We start from the raw sequence: 15,722 nt of genomic DNA on the forward strand, positions 1-15,722 counted from the left end.
TATTTATTAATAGGAGAGGGGACCAATTCTGGACTTTACGTCTTTTCACAATGCAACAGAAATACATCTCAGGGATAAAGGAACACTGTTCTCAGAAAGCATCTTCGGTATCAGAAGGATGTACTGAGATGGGGAACAGATGGTACCATCTCAGAATGCCTCTGGCTTGGGTTTAACTCTACAGAAAACAGTCGTGTCCTTCACATCAGCTGGGGTTATGGCGACTACAACACTTTCTTCAACCGTGGAAAAGAAGAACTGATGTGGAACAGATTGGTAAGGGCAAACTAAATTTGTTAATTCCATAAACCAAATCCAGACAATTCTCAAGATGGCAGAGAGAAGGATGGGGGAAAAGTGATCTGCCTTTGATTTCTCACCTCTTCTTGAGCCCTTCCCATTGTGGCACTCTGCCCGGACAGAGTTCAGAGCAGAAAATTTGACAGAAAGACAGAAAACTATCAGAGAAGAGAGGGAATCAGCTTTGCAGACAAATTTGCTAAATCACTGAGAATTAGCAAAGGATTGCTAAGTGGAGAACAGCCTGTTCTGCCATCGCCTGACAACTGCCTGCAGGAGCTGGAAGTTTTTGTTGTCGTTATTGTTCCTGCTTCACTTATAATTATTACTATTTTTTATTATTATTGCTATTATTATGACTTAAATTTTAGAATATTACATTGAGAAACATTTTTAAAAGTATAGAAAATGATTATACCTATAAAAATTTTAAACATTTAAGCCATTCATAAATACCAATATTGTAAAATATTTTTCTGTATTCACAAGCTGCTCTGAAGGAGCAAAACATCGTAAGATTTTTCCAGCTGCTCAGTACAGACAGTTAGGTGCTGCAGGTTATTGAGAGTGAGGGAATTATTTTCTGCCTGTTTAGAAGTAAGAGAAAGCCATAAAAAAGTAGTTTGCTCTGAATGTATAGCCCAAGACTACGGAGTCCTCAGTGACTGGTACTTTGATCTCAGTGGAACAACTCATGAATGAGGATTACTTATGAAGACAAGGAAAAAGCCTCTTGTCATATTCAAAGTAAGGCTTTGTTTCAAAGCATATCTAAAGCTTAGCAGCCCTTTAACTTAACCTTTGAAATCTATTCTTCGTTTTTATTCTACAGTGTCCAAAAGGCACCTTATCTTACAAAGAAGTGTCCTCTTCTCCAGTGCACACGGACTGAATCCACTGCACCAGGACTAGTCACATACTCAGCTATGAGGTTACCAAAGAGGACAGGAACAGCTGAAACAAAAGGTGCAGGAAAGAAGAAAGGAAAAAAGAAAAAAAAGATAAAGTGGCAGTTACCATTTCACCAAAGTGCTTGGACAAAAGCTTCAGGCCTCTGCCCTGGATGGGAGGGCAGAGAAGAGCTCGGTACCTCCCTCGGTCACAGTTAGGATCAGCACCAGCATAGATAAGGAGTTTGCAAAAAAAAGTTGCAGGCAAAGTTATACGATAAGTGGCTGTTTTTACTGGGGACATCTCAAAAGAAGCCGGTCCAAGGGAGGGAGGGGACCAATGGCAGTACAGGAAGGCCTGTCTGTGTGCAGGGACAGGACAGAGAGCCCCGGGGCGCAGAGGAGGGTGAGCGAGGTGCTGGGGTGAAGCGGGGCTGTTCCTGCTGCTGCCGAGCCCCACGGGAGGGCTCGGGGCAGAGGCCAGGCAGCGCGGGGGACAGGCAGGGAAAGGAGAGCAGCAGACGGGCTCTTCTTACTTTTTTTTTAATAAAACCACCCATTTCCTGGCTTTTCTGCCTACTCTAGGGCACCAGATCCCAAGCCTTCCCCTCCTCTATTTTCACACATCCCCCATCTAACCCCACAGACACACAGAAATCCTGGCTTCTTAAATCCCCAGTTTTCCTTCAGGTTTGACAGCAGTCTCGGAGAAAGGATGACTAACCCCACGTCCAAGGCAGGCGAGCATGGGGATCACATTCTCCTGGGCGATGCACTGCAGGATCCTGGGTGCTCCGTACAGCCCTCCCATGCAGGAGGCCAGGGACGAGATGTACAGCCCTAGCAAAAACAAGAAACCCACCAAGGATACCTGGAGGAAGCAGAGAGAACGCAAAGTTGATTATATCGTTCTTTAAAGACCCCCGAGCAGTTTTAAAGACATATATTTTAAGAGATCACATATCTTTTGTAACATTGCAAACGAACAGAGCGAGCCCTGGGAAAGCAGCAATTTAACTGGTCTGTGGTATAAAGTGCAAGCAATTAATACAGGAAAATTATCCCATAAAAGTAATTTAATACTGAACATCCTGTACCGACAGGGCCATTTGACAAGCTCATATCCAAGAAATTCTTTGTCACTTGGAGCAATTGCAGCAAAGCAGCAGCTATTAGATTCCCCTTAAGTAACTGGAAGTGAGTTTATTTCAGGAGAGATCACTTATATACAGAGCACATCATACAGGAAAAGCTGCCCAGGCTTCCAACCATCCAAAACAGGAAGACAAACCCCTGTGTCCCAGAGGGGAAAACCAATCCTGAAAGAAAATCCACAGTAAAACCAAATCAAAATTGCCGCTTAAACAAATGGCATCTCAAAGAATACGCTCTGAAGGATATAATACAATGACCTTATTTTCCTGTCTTCAATGAGAAAAGAATTTCCTTTGGCCAAAGTGAAACTTAAAAAAAATCTTTAAAGCCACAGTGCTAACAAGGCTGGGTTTACTACCGGTTTCTAGTGAGCATCCTTTCAAAGTGGGAGCATCTCCTGCAGGCGTGGAGGGAAAGGAGGGCAGCTTGTGGCCTATCACACAGAAGTAAGGACTGGGGTCCCCACTTTCAAGAGCTGCATCTCTAAAAAAAACCCACCCATATGCATGAAACCCCACAATATGAACACTGTGCAAGAAAGCTTTGGAATGGGAGTGCTCCTGGTACCACGGTGTAAGGACGTGGGCAGACACAGCCAAGGAGACTAAGGTCTAGGGTCATCTGAGCCATCCCCAGGTCCTGCAAGACCACACGAGTCTGACAGCCACCAGCCAGCCAGAGAGAAAGGCAAGGCATGGCAGGTAACACCAGCCCAAAGGCTAGGCAGGGAAAAAAACCCCAAATTTCAGTTCAGATCCATCCTGCCCATACTCCACTGAAGCGAGCTGCTGGAGGTACAGATGGACATCTGTGGCAGAGGACGTCACCAAATGCAGGTCCCTCAGGTCCCACGTGTCCTTCACTCCCACCCCTCTTCTCGTGGAAAATAAGGTCTAAATGAACATGAGTCCTCCCAGCTTCTGCTCCTGTTCAAGTCAGGTGGCACATGCTTTATTAGAAGGAATTACAAAAATTTACATGGCTAAAGATGATTCAAGCTACATCTGCCTTTTCCTCATCTATGAAATCCGCAGGCAGGGAAGAAGAGATTGAGTACAAAGCCATAAAATGCTTCCCGTTAGGGGAAGGCATGTAAAATTGATGTCATGGTCCAGAACCATACAGAGTTCCTACCACAACATTTCTCTTCTCCATGAAAATCCACTTGGCCTTGTGAATTTTATCTTGAGGGACAGAAGAAACCTGAGGCAAAGATGAGCAGATATCAGCTTCCATTAGACCAAAGGACAGACACTCCATAAGGAATCTTCCTCACCCTCTAATCCTGCCCTGCTCTGAGAAATACTTGGAAGAAACAATCACTTGTGCCAGACATCATATATTATTTTAGCTGCCAAAAATGCTTGCATTTAAATGTACTACTTGACATTCAAATCAGGGTTAGAGGGGAAGAGTCCTGTTCACTGAGGCTGATGAAAGGGGTTTGCTGGGGGTTTTGAGCACGGAGAGCATGAATACTTTGTAAGAAATTGGCACTTTGAGCTCATTAGAAGTGAAATTACGGAATCTCATTTTTATGTTTAAAAAACCAAACAAGTATTGTGAGGGAGAAAAGCAGCCAAGCACTCGCTCACCTGCAAGTGACAGAAAGGGAGATTGTGCATGTTGGATGTGTAAAGATCGCTCCTCCTCCCCCCCTCAAACAAAGTCATTAAAATCTAAAGCAGCTTGTAATAACTCAAAGCAGCAACATGAATATTGGGACTGCACCATTGTTTTGTTCCACACTAAAGAAAAGAGAACTGAATTTGCTTTTTTGGTTGGTTGGTTGGTTTGTTTTATATTAAATATCTTCACATTCTTTACTGGGAGATTTTTCATTTCCCCCCGTCCCCCTCAAGAGGGTTTTTGAAGTTAAAACACATCTTTAACAACCTCTTTCTCTTCAGTTGATTCATTTAGAGCTGAGTCTTTCACTTATTGTATTTTTTACCCACTAAGTCTGTCACACTGACATACAAAGATGTTGCCTGAGAGAAGGCAGGCTCATTCTTTTTTCGCCTGAAACAGAGACAATTTTTTACCTTAGCAGGAAACGGCAGGAGCCCCACCAATAATCTGGAGTTTATTTGGGGGGCTGGAGGAAGTCTAGAGCTACAATTACTCAGAAAGAAAAGCCAGAGTTTCAAATTGATATTAAAACCACGTTACAAATCAAATAAATGGCAAACACCTCAATTTTAAATTAATCACAAGAAATAGTGTCAAATATGGTGAACCCAAGAGTTTGGATAATGCCAAGTAACAGAAAATTAGCCCTTCCATATCCCATTTAAAGACAGACAATGGCACACACCAAAATCTTTTGCTCTCTTTTTAAAGGCCTGCAATGATAAGGTTCACTGCCTGTAACACGACAAACCTCCCTCATGTATATACACCCATGTGGAATGTCTCGAGTTTAATAACCCTATTGCTCGTCCCGCAATTACAGCCCACTAGATACGGAAATGCCAGCTTCGCTTGACTCAGGCAAAATAAGCAGTGGGGTTCTTTAGAGTTTTCTATTTGGTCTCAGCCTTCACCAACGAGAAAGGATACGCTGAATAAAATATAGCATTTGTCATTAGACCACATTAGCGTATTTTAGCTCTTCAAGATACCACTGGGTGATTACGCCACAATTAAGTATTACTGGCTATGCTGGTGAATGCAAAGCTATTAAAATCAATTGTACACTGGGATTTGCAATGGGGAAATCCCCCTGAATTTCAGTGCAGGGTGGGTACCCAAATTCCCTAGGCTTTTGGAAAATTCAAGCATTCAATAGGCAGATGGCAACCCGAAAGCACCATTATATAAAACCGTGCTGGGTTATTCGAACAAGTTACCTTCTCTGCTATCATGAAGTCATAGCGGAGTGACTGACGGGTACAAACGGCTCCCAGCAAGAAAACAAAGACCATGTACAGAAACCACCTGCAAACAATAAAAATAAACTATTTTTTTGCCAACAAGACAAGAACATTTAGAATTCTTCCCCTGAGCAGAGCCAGGAGAAGGTCAAGTACCCGCAAGTTGGGTCTTCAATCACTCTGCATGGGCTGTTCCTCCAAGATTTACCCTCAGGGCTAAATTTAACGTTGGTCCACATTACTTACCTACTACACTGTACCAGGGACAGCTGCAGCGTGACCATACGGTACCCCTGAGGGGAAGCTACCTGCACTCTCAATGTGTGCATGGGGGGAATAACCCAGTCCTGAGGACAGACTTTTTGGTAGGGCCTGTAACAATTGGACAAGGGGTAATGGTTTTAAACTAAAAGCAGCTTAGGTGGCAATGAAAACAGGCAGGAACTTACTGAGTTGGTTTTTTTTTTAATATGTAACAGCATTTTATTTCTGGAAAGCAGCATTTCCTGGAGAGAGCACTGCTCAGGGATGCAGGGCTCCTGTGTTCCCCTGGCCTTGCAGGTGGGTAGGTCAACGCACCTGCCTTGGCTCCATTTTCCCCAATAATAAAAATTATAGTTTTATATTTTTTTTTTTTATTTTCTATTTATACAGAAAAAGAAAGCCCTTTGAAGTCAAGAGCAAGAAGTGACAAAATCACATGCCCCAAGCCTTTGAGAACTTTGCATCCCACTCTGGGACAGCTGGGCTGTAGCAGTGCAACTGCTGTAGCACCAACACACATTGCACCCGGCGGGGGAAGGACTGATTATATCCGCATTAATGAACGTCTTCTCTAACCCACCCAGAGTAGGTGGTGGTAACGGATTAAAATTAGAATGAGAGCCAGACTTTAATTTTCCAGATGGCTGAGTAATAAAAGGTTGATGGGAATATGAAATGGACTGGTCACATCCAGGGCAGTCTCCAAAGAGTAAATTTTCTCCAAGTCTATGACTTACGAGGTGCCAATAGCGGCCAGAGACCCCAGGGGGATGTTGGTAGCAGGCTTCTGGAGATCTCCGCTCATATTGAACCCAGCCATCACACCTGTATTTTGTAGACATAAATGCCATTTAGAGTTAATCTAAGTTATATGTATATATAATACATATTATAATATGTAATACAATGTAATCAGTTAATTGATTGCTTTAGAACAGTAACTATATGACTTCATTGTACTTCCCTACACATGAATACTGGCTCCCATCGATTGCTTGGTAAGAAGCTGTTCACATCTTTAATAGAAGCAAGCCACCACTAACACGTCCACAAAGAACCCTTTGTCCAGTTTGAACAATGCTGTGGGGAAAGGAAAAAAAGCAGAAATCTGAACAAAACCCATCTTATCTTAATGCAAACCTCACAGAAGACAGTGCTGTCCGATTGTTGAAAAGAAAAATGCTACTGTTCATCACGGCAGCGCATTCAGCAGGTGGTACTACCCCCCCAGGCCAGATCCATTACAGGTCCCTGCATTCATGAGGAACAACCGCCGTCACAAAACAGCCTGTCCTTGTCCGTGTTTAATGACGATCACATGCCCCTTTAGCGGAGGGAATAACAGTGCTCAGCACGTAGGTGGCACCTTCCAGCCAAGGGACCTGCTTTGGAAGGAGGCATTATCTCTGCTTCGCAGATAGGGAAACAGAAGCGCTCAGCGGGCACGTGATTGTCCCGGCGTCACGTAGAAAACCCGTGGTGGGACTAAGAATAAAGTACTGAACTGTTATTTTAGGCCAGAGTACAGGGTATTGTACAATCAGGGACAGTCCTTAGCCTAAAAAATTACCATCTAAAGATGGGAGAAAGGGAAACATGACAGAGCAAAGGACTACATGTTGAGGCTAGGAACCCAAGGTACAAATTGGTTAATAGGCTTTGCCCAGAGTTGAAGGAGGAGTCATACCAGACTCGGCAAGAAAACACAACTTCTCTTGTCACATTGTCCCAAAACTTTTCCTAGAAGACTTCAGATATCTGCTATAAAGAAAAAACTTTTTAAAAAAAATCTGTGATTTAGAATCCTGATGAGAATTTGGACAATTTGAAGTCAGGACAGAAGAGCCTCTTTAAGACACTGAGTTCTGCCCACCACTGTCCCACCCCTTGGATGTAAGACTAATGTCTTCACGAGGACGCATGGGCCAGGTGCCAGCCAACAGTGCTCATGGGACGGTCCCTGGGAGCCGGGGTGAGATCAGCACAGAACAACAATGAGAAGGAGGATGCCAACGCCACGGCACTCACAGCATCTGCCAGCCCCAGCAGCAGGGGACCGGCCGCGCGTCAGTCTGCCACTCATCTGCCAAGTCCAGCCGTCATTCCTCGTTTTCAGAGGGCACAAGAATGACGAAGTCAGTCTCTCGGGCTGCAAATCTGAGTGACTACAGCTCTAAATCAGCAACAACCCATTGCATTTTAAAGCTCAAACACTGATTGCTGCTTGGGAGGGTTTTCTCCCAAGACGAATGGCAGACAGGAGCCATGGGACAAATCCCAGGGTAAAGGGAACAATCCCAGCTCAGCCAGATGGCTGCCTTCCCTACAGACTTTGCATGGCCACTGACGGACTGCCAACAGGGAGCAATGGTTGGGTTGCTATTTGGGGAACAGGGGCTCATCTCCCTGCTCTGTCCTAGGCTTTGCTATGCATCTTCATAGCTCTATGTCCCCATCTGCTCAATGGGAATTGTAACGCTTCCTCTCCTCGCTGTGCTGCTGTGAGGATAGCACGTTAATGAGCATAAGGCACTCACATGTTGCCAAACACATTAGCTAAGCATCTAGGGCTTTATTTATTTATTAGTATTATTTTTGCCTTGATCATCATTTTTCCCCCCTTGATCATCCCACCCAGCAGACATCTTTTTCTGTCCTCTTCTCCACCACAGAGCCAAAGCCCCAACAGTCTCCACGGGCTCCTGGCATTCCTCAGCTCCAGGAAGAGCTGTCTTCCAGATTCAGACCAGATTTGAATCCTTGACACCATACCGAAAACATTACAAATCAAAATGAGTTGTTAATTTTCTCCTGGAAGACTATTGCATGGACGTACTTCTGAACAGCACTGCTAAAAGCCCATCAACTGGTGTGCTTTTCCCCGGATAAAGCTTCCAAGTGCCGTTCAAGCACTGCTCCTTTTAAACAGCTACACAATAGGCCTAGCTGGAGGTGAGAAACGTTAGGAAGGCAGAAGTCCGTGGAAATGGTCACAAACTTCATGCTAAATGAAGCCTCTATGAAGCCCTCTTCAGTGACATGCTACTTGGCAATTCAAGGGCAAAGCAGAAAGCTGAGAATACTCTGAATTTTTCTTGCAAAGGGAGCAAACTATTGTCAGAAGGACAGCTGTTAATCTCATGTGCCTCTTGGCCAAGTTTCCCAAACATCTGGCACCACCTCTAAATCTTCAAGCTTGACTCACCTCTTCCTCATCCAAACTCCTACCTCAGCAAAGCACTGGGGAAACACCAAAGTGGCATTTTCTGGACTGAATATGAAAAAAAGTTGAGGACACGTGAGTCATCTGTGCAGCGATGACTGCACAGCCCAGGCCGCCTCATTGCCTCCCTCCCACAGACCCACACATATGCAGAAGCAGCCAGGAGATGACCTGCCAGAGACCACATAAATGGGATCTTGAGATGCATGACTGACCTCCGGCTCAGCAGCGACCAGGGGTCAGACCCAGGCCAGTGCACACCATTAGCTTCTGTCAGGACCCCCAGGAGGTCACCAGAGTCTCATGGCTTTCACTGACGAAGGCCGAGACCACCACAGAAGGAACGAAGACAGATATTCTCAGCCACTCAGGCCAAAGCCATCTCCTCCGTGCTGCAACTACACCTCAGACCTGACTAGCACAGAAGTATGGACAATCTGCTAGCACAGGCATATGGACAATGCCAAAGCCACCTCTCCACCATCACCCAAAAAGTAAGTTTCCAGACAGGATGACAGCTGCCAAAGAGCAGTAGTGAGAAGGTCTTTTGCGAGCAGTGGGCTAACCACCCCACTTTTCAATGAAAGGACAACCTGATTAATTTAAAAAAAACCTAATCAATCTCCACCATCCATAGCTTCGGTCACCCCCTACCAGAGAGCTGGTCTGACTTGTGAGTAGCCACAAACAGCCTTTCCAGAGACTCTAGCCACTCAACAGAAGAAAAACCCTACACTTGCATATAAAATTCAACAACATAAAGAAGTTGGGACATTCCTTCCTCCAGACACAGACCTGTCCCATAGGGAAATGGCCAATCCCTTCTGAACTCAAGCAATCATATCTGCAGATTGTCCACGGAGAAAATTATCCACCTCTCTGTTTCAGCGAGATAGCAGGCTGGATTTTCCACACTGGCTATTATCTCAGAGAGCAGCAGATAATGACAAAGCTTCTGGACAAGGAAGCATGAAAACACAGTCAACTCAGCCAGGAAATTATGGCTGAGACAGTCTGTACATTGCTGCTATTCCCAGCGTAATCCTGTCCTGGGCTTCAGCCAGGCGGTAGATACGTGCACGAGGGGACCACCTACATTGTACATTAGACACAACCATCAGCTCCACCAGCTCCGGCTTCTAACTCCACCAGCTATGGTTTAAAGCCATAGATATGACTGGTTGCAAACACCCATTGCATTTTCCAGTGAATTTACTACAAAATATAAAAGAGAGGTTTTTTTCCTTCACCCAAGAGATGAAGAATGGAAAATCTTATCTAAGAATTGTAGCTAATTTTTTAAAAGGGCCAAATTCTCCACTGATGTAAGCTGGCACCTCTCCATAGACTTCAATGGAGTTGTGCCAGTTTACATCATCTGATAACTTTGCCCAAAACTTCTAAATCTATTTGCTGTCATTTTGCAAGTGCCAAATACGGTTTATTTCAGAACTGGTTTCAGTAGGATGATTATTTTCCACTAACGCTGCTTCAAACGTCGTCTTACTTTCTTGTATCACATGACAACACACTTCTTTCATTAGACGGAAAACCTGGGGGATTTAGTAGAAAAAGAAAACCACTCTCTGCACAACAGAACCAATGCTTAACTTCATTTTAAAGGTGCGCTGATGGTTGCACCGCTGCTGCTACTGTCGTTGTGCAGCCCTAGGAGCTGAACGTCGGCAGGCAGCTCCCGAGACTCCTTCCCCGCGCCAAGCTCTGGTTAGATGGGCAGCTGGGTGCTTGTGTATCACAGCACAGCAGCAAAACACGTGCGTTAAGAAGGTATTTACAACCATGCACAAAAACATCTGGGTAATGCCCAGAATCTCTACAGGGATATGTTCACATCTTCTGTAGCGAGTACGTTAGTCTTTCTGATTGAAGCCGCCAAATCTGAGTCTTCCCACTCCCACTTAGGCCAGCTCTAGATGTATGTTTTGGAACTCTCAGCTACTTCTTGATTATTAAATGACAAACTTGGGGGAATAAAGCCAGCTGCACTGCACATCCAGCTGAAATGGTTTAAATAGCTGGTTACCCAGGAAGCGAACGAACCTGCCTCTGCTCCCCACTGCCCAACTGTAAAACCAGGGTAACTTCACTCACTTTGCTGGAGTTGTACCAATAAAATACAGAGAAACGCAGAAAATAACTGGACTTGGAACAAAATGATCCAACGAGGATGCTCATAGGAGGCAGCATGTTGCTATCGGTCTACAAAAGGCTGGGATGACCATCCTTGGCCACAGTGCCCTGGCCAAGGCAGTGGCTCCTCCTGTCTGCTCGGTCCCGGCACGGGTGTCCCTGCAGGTCCTGCTCCCCTTTCCCAAAGCAACTGCCCCTCTGCTTTTACAGCCACCAGCCTGTATTTCTGAAGTTTCCATTTCACTGCTATTTCTGGTGGAAATGGGCAACTTCAAACTACTTTTCCGTACATCCTAGAGACCAAACTTAAACGGGTTGAATTGAGACAGCCATTGTGGAGGGTGAATAAAGAGCTTATCCTGAAGAGATCAAAATAGTTTCACTTCAAAGAGGAACATTTCATCTCAGAAAGGCCCAAACATCTCATTTCACAATTTCCTAAACATTTTTTTTAAAAAAAACGTTATCAAAGCAGCATCTTAGACTGTAAACTAGCATATGCTAAAAATTAAAAAGAGTAAACACAAGATTTAGTAATAAAAGATAAACAGAACATTGCTTTGGGTCAAAGAAATGTTTCGAACTGGCTCAAAGAAACCCCTCAAAACTAAACAACATATTGTTTCTCTGAAACTCTCCCCAAATTTCTGTTGCATCTAACTTAACACATAGGATTTTGCTTCCAGTGCTTTGGCCGCATCACTGCGGGGTCCCAGCAGAGGTGGGTACCATTTGGGGATGGTGCTGGGCAGGAGCAGGAGCACGAGCTGGAGGTGACAGCCTGGGAGTGACATTTGCATGTCCCTGTGGCTCCTTTTCACCCAGAGGTGATGGAGACTGACACTGCCATTCACTTGCAACCTGCATCAGGCTGCCTGCCCTGCAAATCCTATCACATCTCTCCAGCCTGCTACTAATGCCGCTGCCAAACCCATCCCTGAAATGTCATCTCCATCTCACAGACCGCCTGTCCTGCTGGCGGGCTCGGGCTGCGTCCTGGCAGTGCCCGCGATGCGGTGGGAAGCAGCTCTGCTCCAGCACATGGGACCCCGAGAAACCCGGGGTCCTCTCTGCAGCCCTGGCATCACACCCCCATCACGGGGAGGAGGCAAGCTAAGACAGCATGGGTCAGGCAAGACGGGGGGGAACCACAGACCTCACTCATTGCCCCAGCCCTAGGAGATGTGAGCTTTATTCCCAGCACTTCTGAAGTTGCACTGGGCTCCCCATTTGTGATCTAGAGTAAAGAAGTCTTGTCTCCCAACTTAAAAATTCCTTGATCAGATCACAAGTTCTTCCGTGTAGAGCACCAAACACGACCCTACGTTTTATGAGGCTCCTGAACTCGACAGTGCTACAAACAGCAATATCAAGAGCAATGATATATGGTACCACTGGCACCGCTACTCCAAAGGAATAATTTAAATCCTGTAAATAACCAAGCAATTAAAAAGAACGCATGAAAAAACTGTGTAGCAATCAGAGTAATTATACATCAGCCCAAACTGTATTTTCGAAGAACGTTTAACATTGCTACTGGTATTACTACTGCTAACTAACAAAGCAACAGGCTGCCAGGGCTTTAAATAAATTCTATCTATTAGCTTTGGCCCTCTTCCTAGCAGCCAGGCATTAGCAGTGATGAAGAACCATTTCATATGGCTAATCACAGTAATTCTCCGCACAGCTTTGTTGTAACTGTTCCTTCTTCTATAATGAGGGAGCTGGAAAAAACTGCTTTCCTGCATCGGAGTCAGGGCTCATGGGGAAGGTCTCTTTCTTTGGCTGTGGGACTTGCTTGGGCCAGGCAGAACGACAAAAAAAGAGGGCAGAAGCCAACTTCTCCACGGTGTCAGTTCAGGCAGGTAAGTTTTCCAGGAAGAAGTCTACACGGAGGCAATAGCCAGCATGATAAACTGGGAGAAAGAATTTCAAAGGAAAATTTGAAGTCCTGCACTAGTCGCACCTGACAAAGTTACTTCTTCTGCTAGCAGATCATTCCTCCAGCCCACCTGTTTCACAAACCCCTTTTGTTTGTCTCCCTGTACCACACCAATTCTGCGAACAACTTCCAGCGAGTTGCTTAGAGCTAATCCTCTGAAAATTCATTCTGCAATCCAAGGATTCATCACTATGGAAACTGCTTATAATCAGTACTTTTTATAGCTTAAAAAAATGCAGCATCAACAAAAGGTATTGTAACTCCAGTTGATAGTTATTTCATTCCCACTGGAGATTGCCAGCTTTGGAAAGGGACATGGATCTTCCTGGTAATTTAAGGGAATGAATAATATGAAAGCATTCAGTTAAGCTCATAAGCGTGAGCTCTGTTGACACGCAAAGATGCATCTGTGATGCCATGTGGAGAGTGGTGGGTCAGCATCATGAGCGATGGTATCATACCGGCTCGGCCACCCTCCCACAGTAAGGTTGGATGGAAAGCCCTCCTGTGCTCTTCCTACCCTCCCAGTACAATCAAGTCATAAGGTTTATCTAATAAGATAAATCATGATCAGCCCTTTTAAAAAGGCTTGATACCTTGTGGCCTGACAACATTGGCCAAGACTGGTGCCTGAGCCTCGTCCTTGGCAAGGAGGGATTTACACCACCACATCAACCCATAGAGTTGACCAGCAGTTTCTGACCACAGCGAGACAGAAGAGCATATTAAAGTGAACAGGACAGGAGTGTGCAAAATTTGAGATACTGGAGGAAAGCCTGAACATTTTGAACTGACCACATGAGTCTGCTACAGCTGAGTATGGTCCCACTCACCCCACCGAGCCACCCAGAGTAACTCCCCTTGCTTCTGCTCATCTCTGAGATGTGACTGTGAGGGAGAGCGAAGAGGAAAAAACTTACGGTACCTGTGGCAGCTGGGAAAAACACTCCAAAAACAGTGAAGAAAGACTCCCCCTGGCTGTAGTCTGGCAGCGTGTTGTTGAACATAAGCTCTTCGGAGTATCCAACGAAGCCGTGCTCTGCAAAGACATGGCAGGCGAGAGGAGAACCTCAGAAACTACAGGGACTGCAGGAGACCCTCCAGCCTGCTCTTGGTGACCACGCATCCTCTAAACACATGCAACAGCAGCAGCTGTTTCCAGGGACAGTCTGAAAGGATGAATGTGAACTTATTTGGTGGGGGCAGAAGGCAGGGAAGAGGTCAGTGCGGTTACAAGGGTGCCAATGCCAGGGAAAGGCATAGTTGATGAAGGCCAGTAGGCTGAGCAGCACCAGCAGGCTGGGAGGCTCTCGCCAAGCCAGAACATGGATCATATTGAGTCCTGTCTGCAAGCAAGCAGGACATCTTCCTGTAAAACCTGTCCATGGAGGAGAACTGGCTGCAGGGATCAGCTAATATGTATACTTATTTATCCACACCACTTTAATCTGCATTCCAAATAGAGCAAAATTATGCTGCCATAAGACAACTGCATCCCTGAGCAAGCCCTCACACCGTATCCCAATTCTGTGTTTCTGCCAGTCAAGCTCCTGCACAGGCAAGACCAGAGATGTGCCCATGCTGTGAAGCTGCTACCAACACATCCGATTTATATACTGGTTGCCAATGAGGCCAGAGCCAATAAAGCCAGGGCTCTGACCTACAAGACAGGTTTCCCAGTGGAGAAGGGATACGGTGCTCTAAAACTGCCCAGTGCTCTGATGCCACGTTGTGCACTTACCCTCCTGATGTCATTGCTCTCCCATTGCTGCGTTATCACCTCCAAACCAAGGCTAAACATGGGGTGGTACATCACAACCACCCACCCCCCTCTCAGATCTTCTACAGATGTTTATCAAGGCGCAGCAAGGAGCAAACGCCGAGACCTTGGGCTGTGCCCCTCTCCCCACACCAACTTCTGCCAAGTTTTTCCAAGGTCATACACACACGGGTTTTACTTTCCAAACAAAAAGTTTTACAGAAGATGGGAGAGGGGGGAAAGCAATGGGTAGGATATCAATGTCATGCAACTAGTTTACTGGGTATGTAATGGAAGATCCTGCTCCCTCACTTCACACTGGAAGGACAGGTCAAATCCTTCCACAAACCTGGATTTGTTAGGAATAGTTGAGTCCAACAGTGACATGCCGGCAGGGCATTTCTTAGGAAAGGTTTTAGATGCTCATACTTAGAAGAGATAACTCATGAAAAGCAGGTTAAGGAAGTAATGATATGTCTATGAAATGAATAATTTCATGTTCAACAGGCAAGACTGCTTTTTAATGGAGTTTCTTAATCTGTGGAAACTTCTCCTCCCTGTCAGTAATCCAAACGCTCATGCCAGCTGGGGTGGGAGTTGAGCAAAGTTGGTTCCTTTTTTCCTTCTGCCACTACAATCTATTTCCACTACACATGTGACTGCAATAACTTGAATTTTCTCATTAGCAGGCAGGATGTTGTTTAAGTCTGCACAGGGTGATGGCCAGAAATTAAAAAAAGACTCCATCAAAGCTGTCCCATGCCTAAAAAAAAAAAAAAAAACCATTAATGATGTTTGGACAATAGATTAAACCGGAAAATTAAATCAGAGCTCTGAATGCAAGACATATCCATTTAAGTCTCAGAATATAACTAACCACAGAGCTTTGAAGTTGCCACAGAAAAATCCTATAGATAATCAGAAGTTTCCTACTACATCTGCATTCATTGTGTTGCCTAAACATGGATGGAAACACACTGATAGAAAAGGTCTCCTGCTGCTAGGCTTTTTAAAAGCGCCGGCTGTCTTCACTAGGAACAAGTCCCAGGTGAGATTTAAAGGGAATAAGCTCAGTGCCACACACTGACATCTGGACCTCATGGATGTCTGCAGAAAGTGCAGCTTCTGGAGAAATAAAGGGGCAATTTGCATAGGTTGTACA

The 15,722-nt window shown here is 45.2% G+C and overlaps 1 protein-coding gene across 1 annotated transcript in view; it reads right to left on the bottom strand.

The window, feature by feature from the left end:
- Positions 1-15,722, bottom strand: part of SLC12A8 (solute carrier family 12 member 8) — a 59,772-nt gene that overhangs the window by 11,058 nt on the left and 32,992 nt on the right. The window contains exons 6-9 of the mRNA XM_068407853.1: positions 13,727-13,840; positions 6,223-6,310; positions 5,198-5,285; positions 1,915-2,061 (exon numbers count right to left, since the gene is read on the bottom strand). Coding sequence (XP_068263954.1) covers positions 1,915-2,061; positions 5,198-5,285; positions 6,223-6,310; positions 13,727-13,840 — 437 coding nt within the window. The remainder of the gene's footprint in view (positions 1-1,914; positions 2,062-5,197; positions 5,286-6,222; positions 6,311-13,726; positions 13,841-15,722) is intronic.

Source organism: Nyctibius grandis, chromosome 9 (genome assembly GCF_013368605.1).
Source record: "Nyctibius grandis isolate bNycGra1 chromosome 9, bNycGra1.pri, whole genome shotgun sequence".
NCBI lineage: Eukaryota > Metazoa > Chordata > Aves > Nyctibiiformes > Nyctibiidae > Nyctibius > Nyctibius grandis.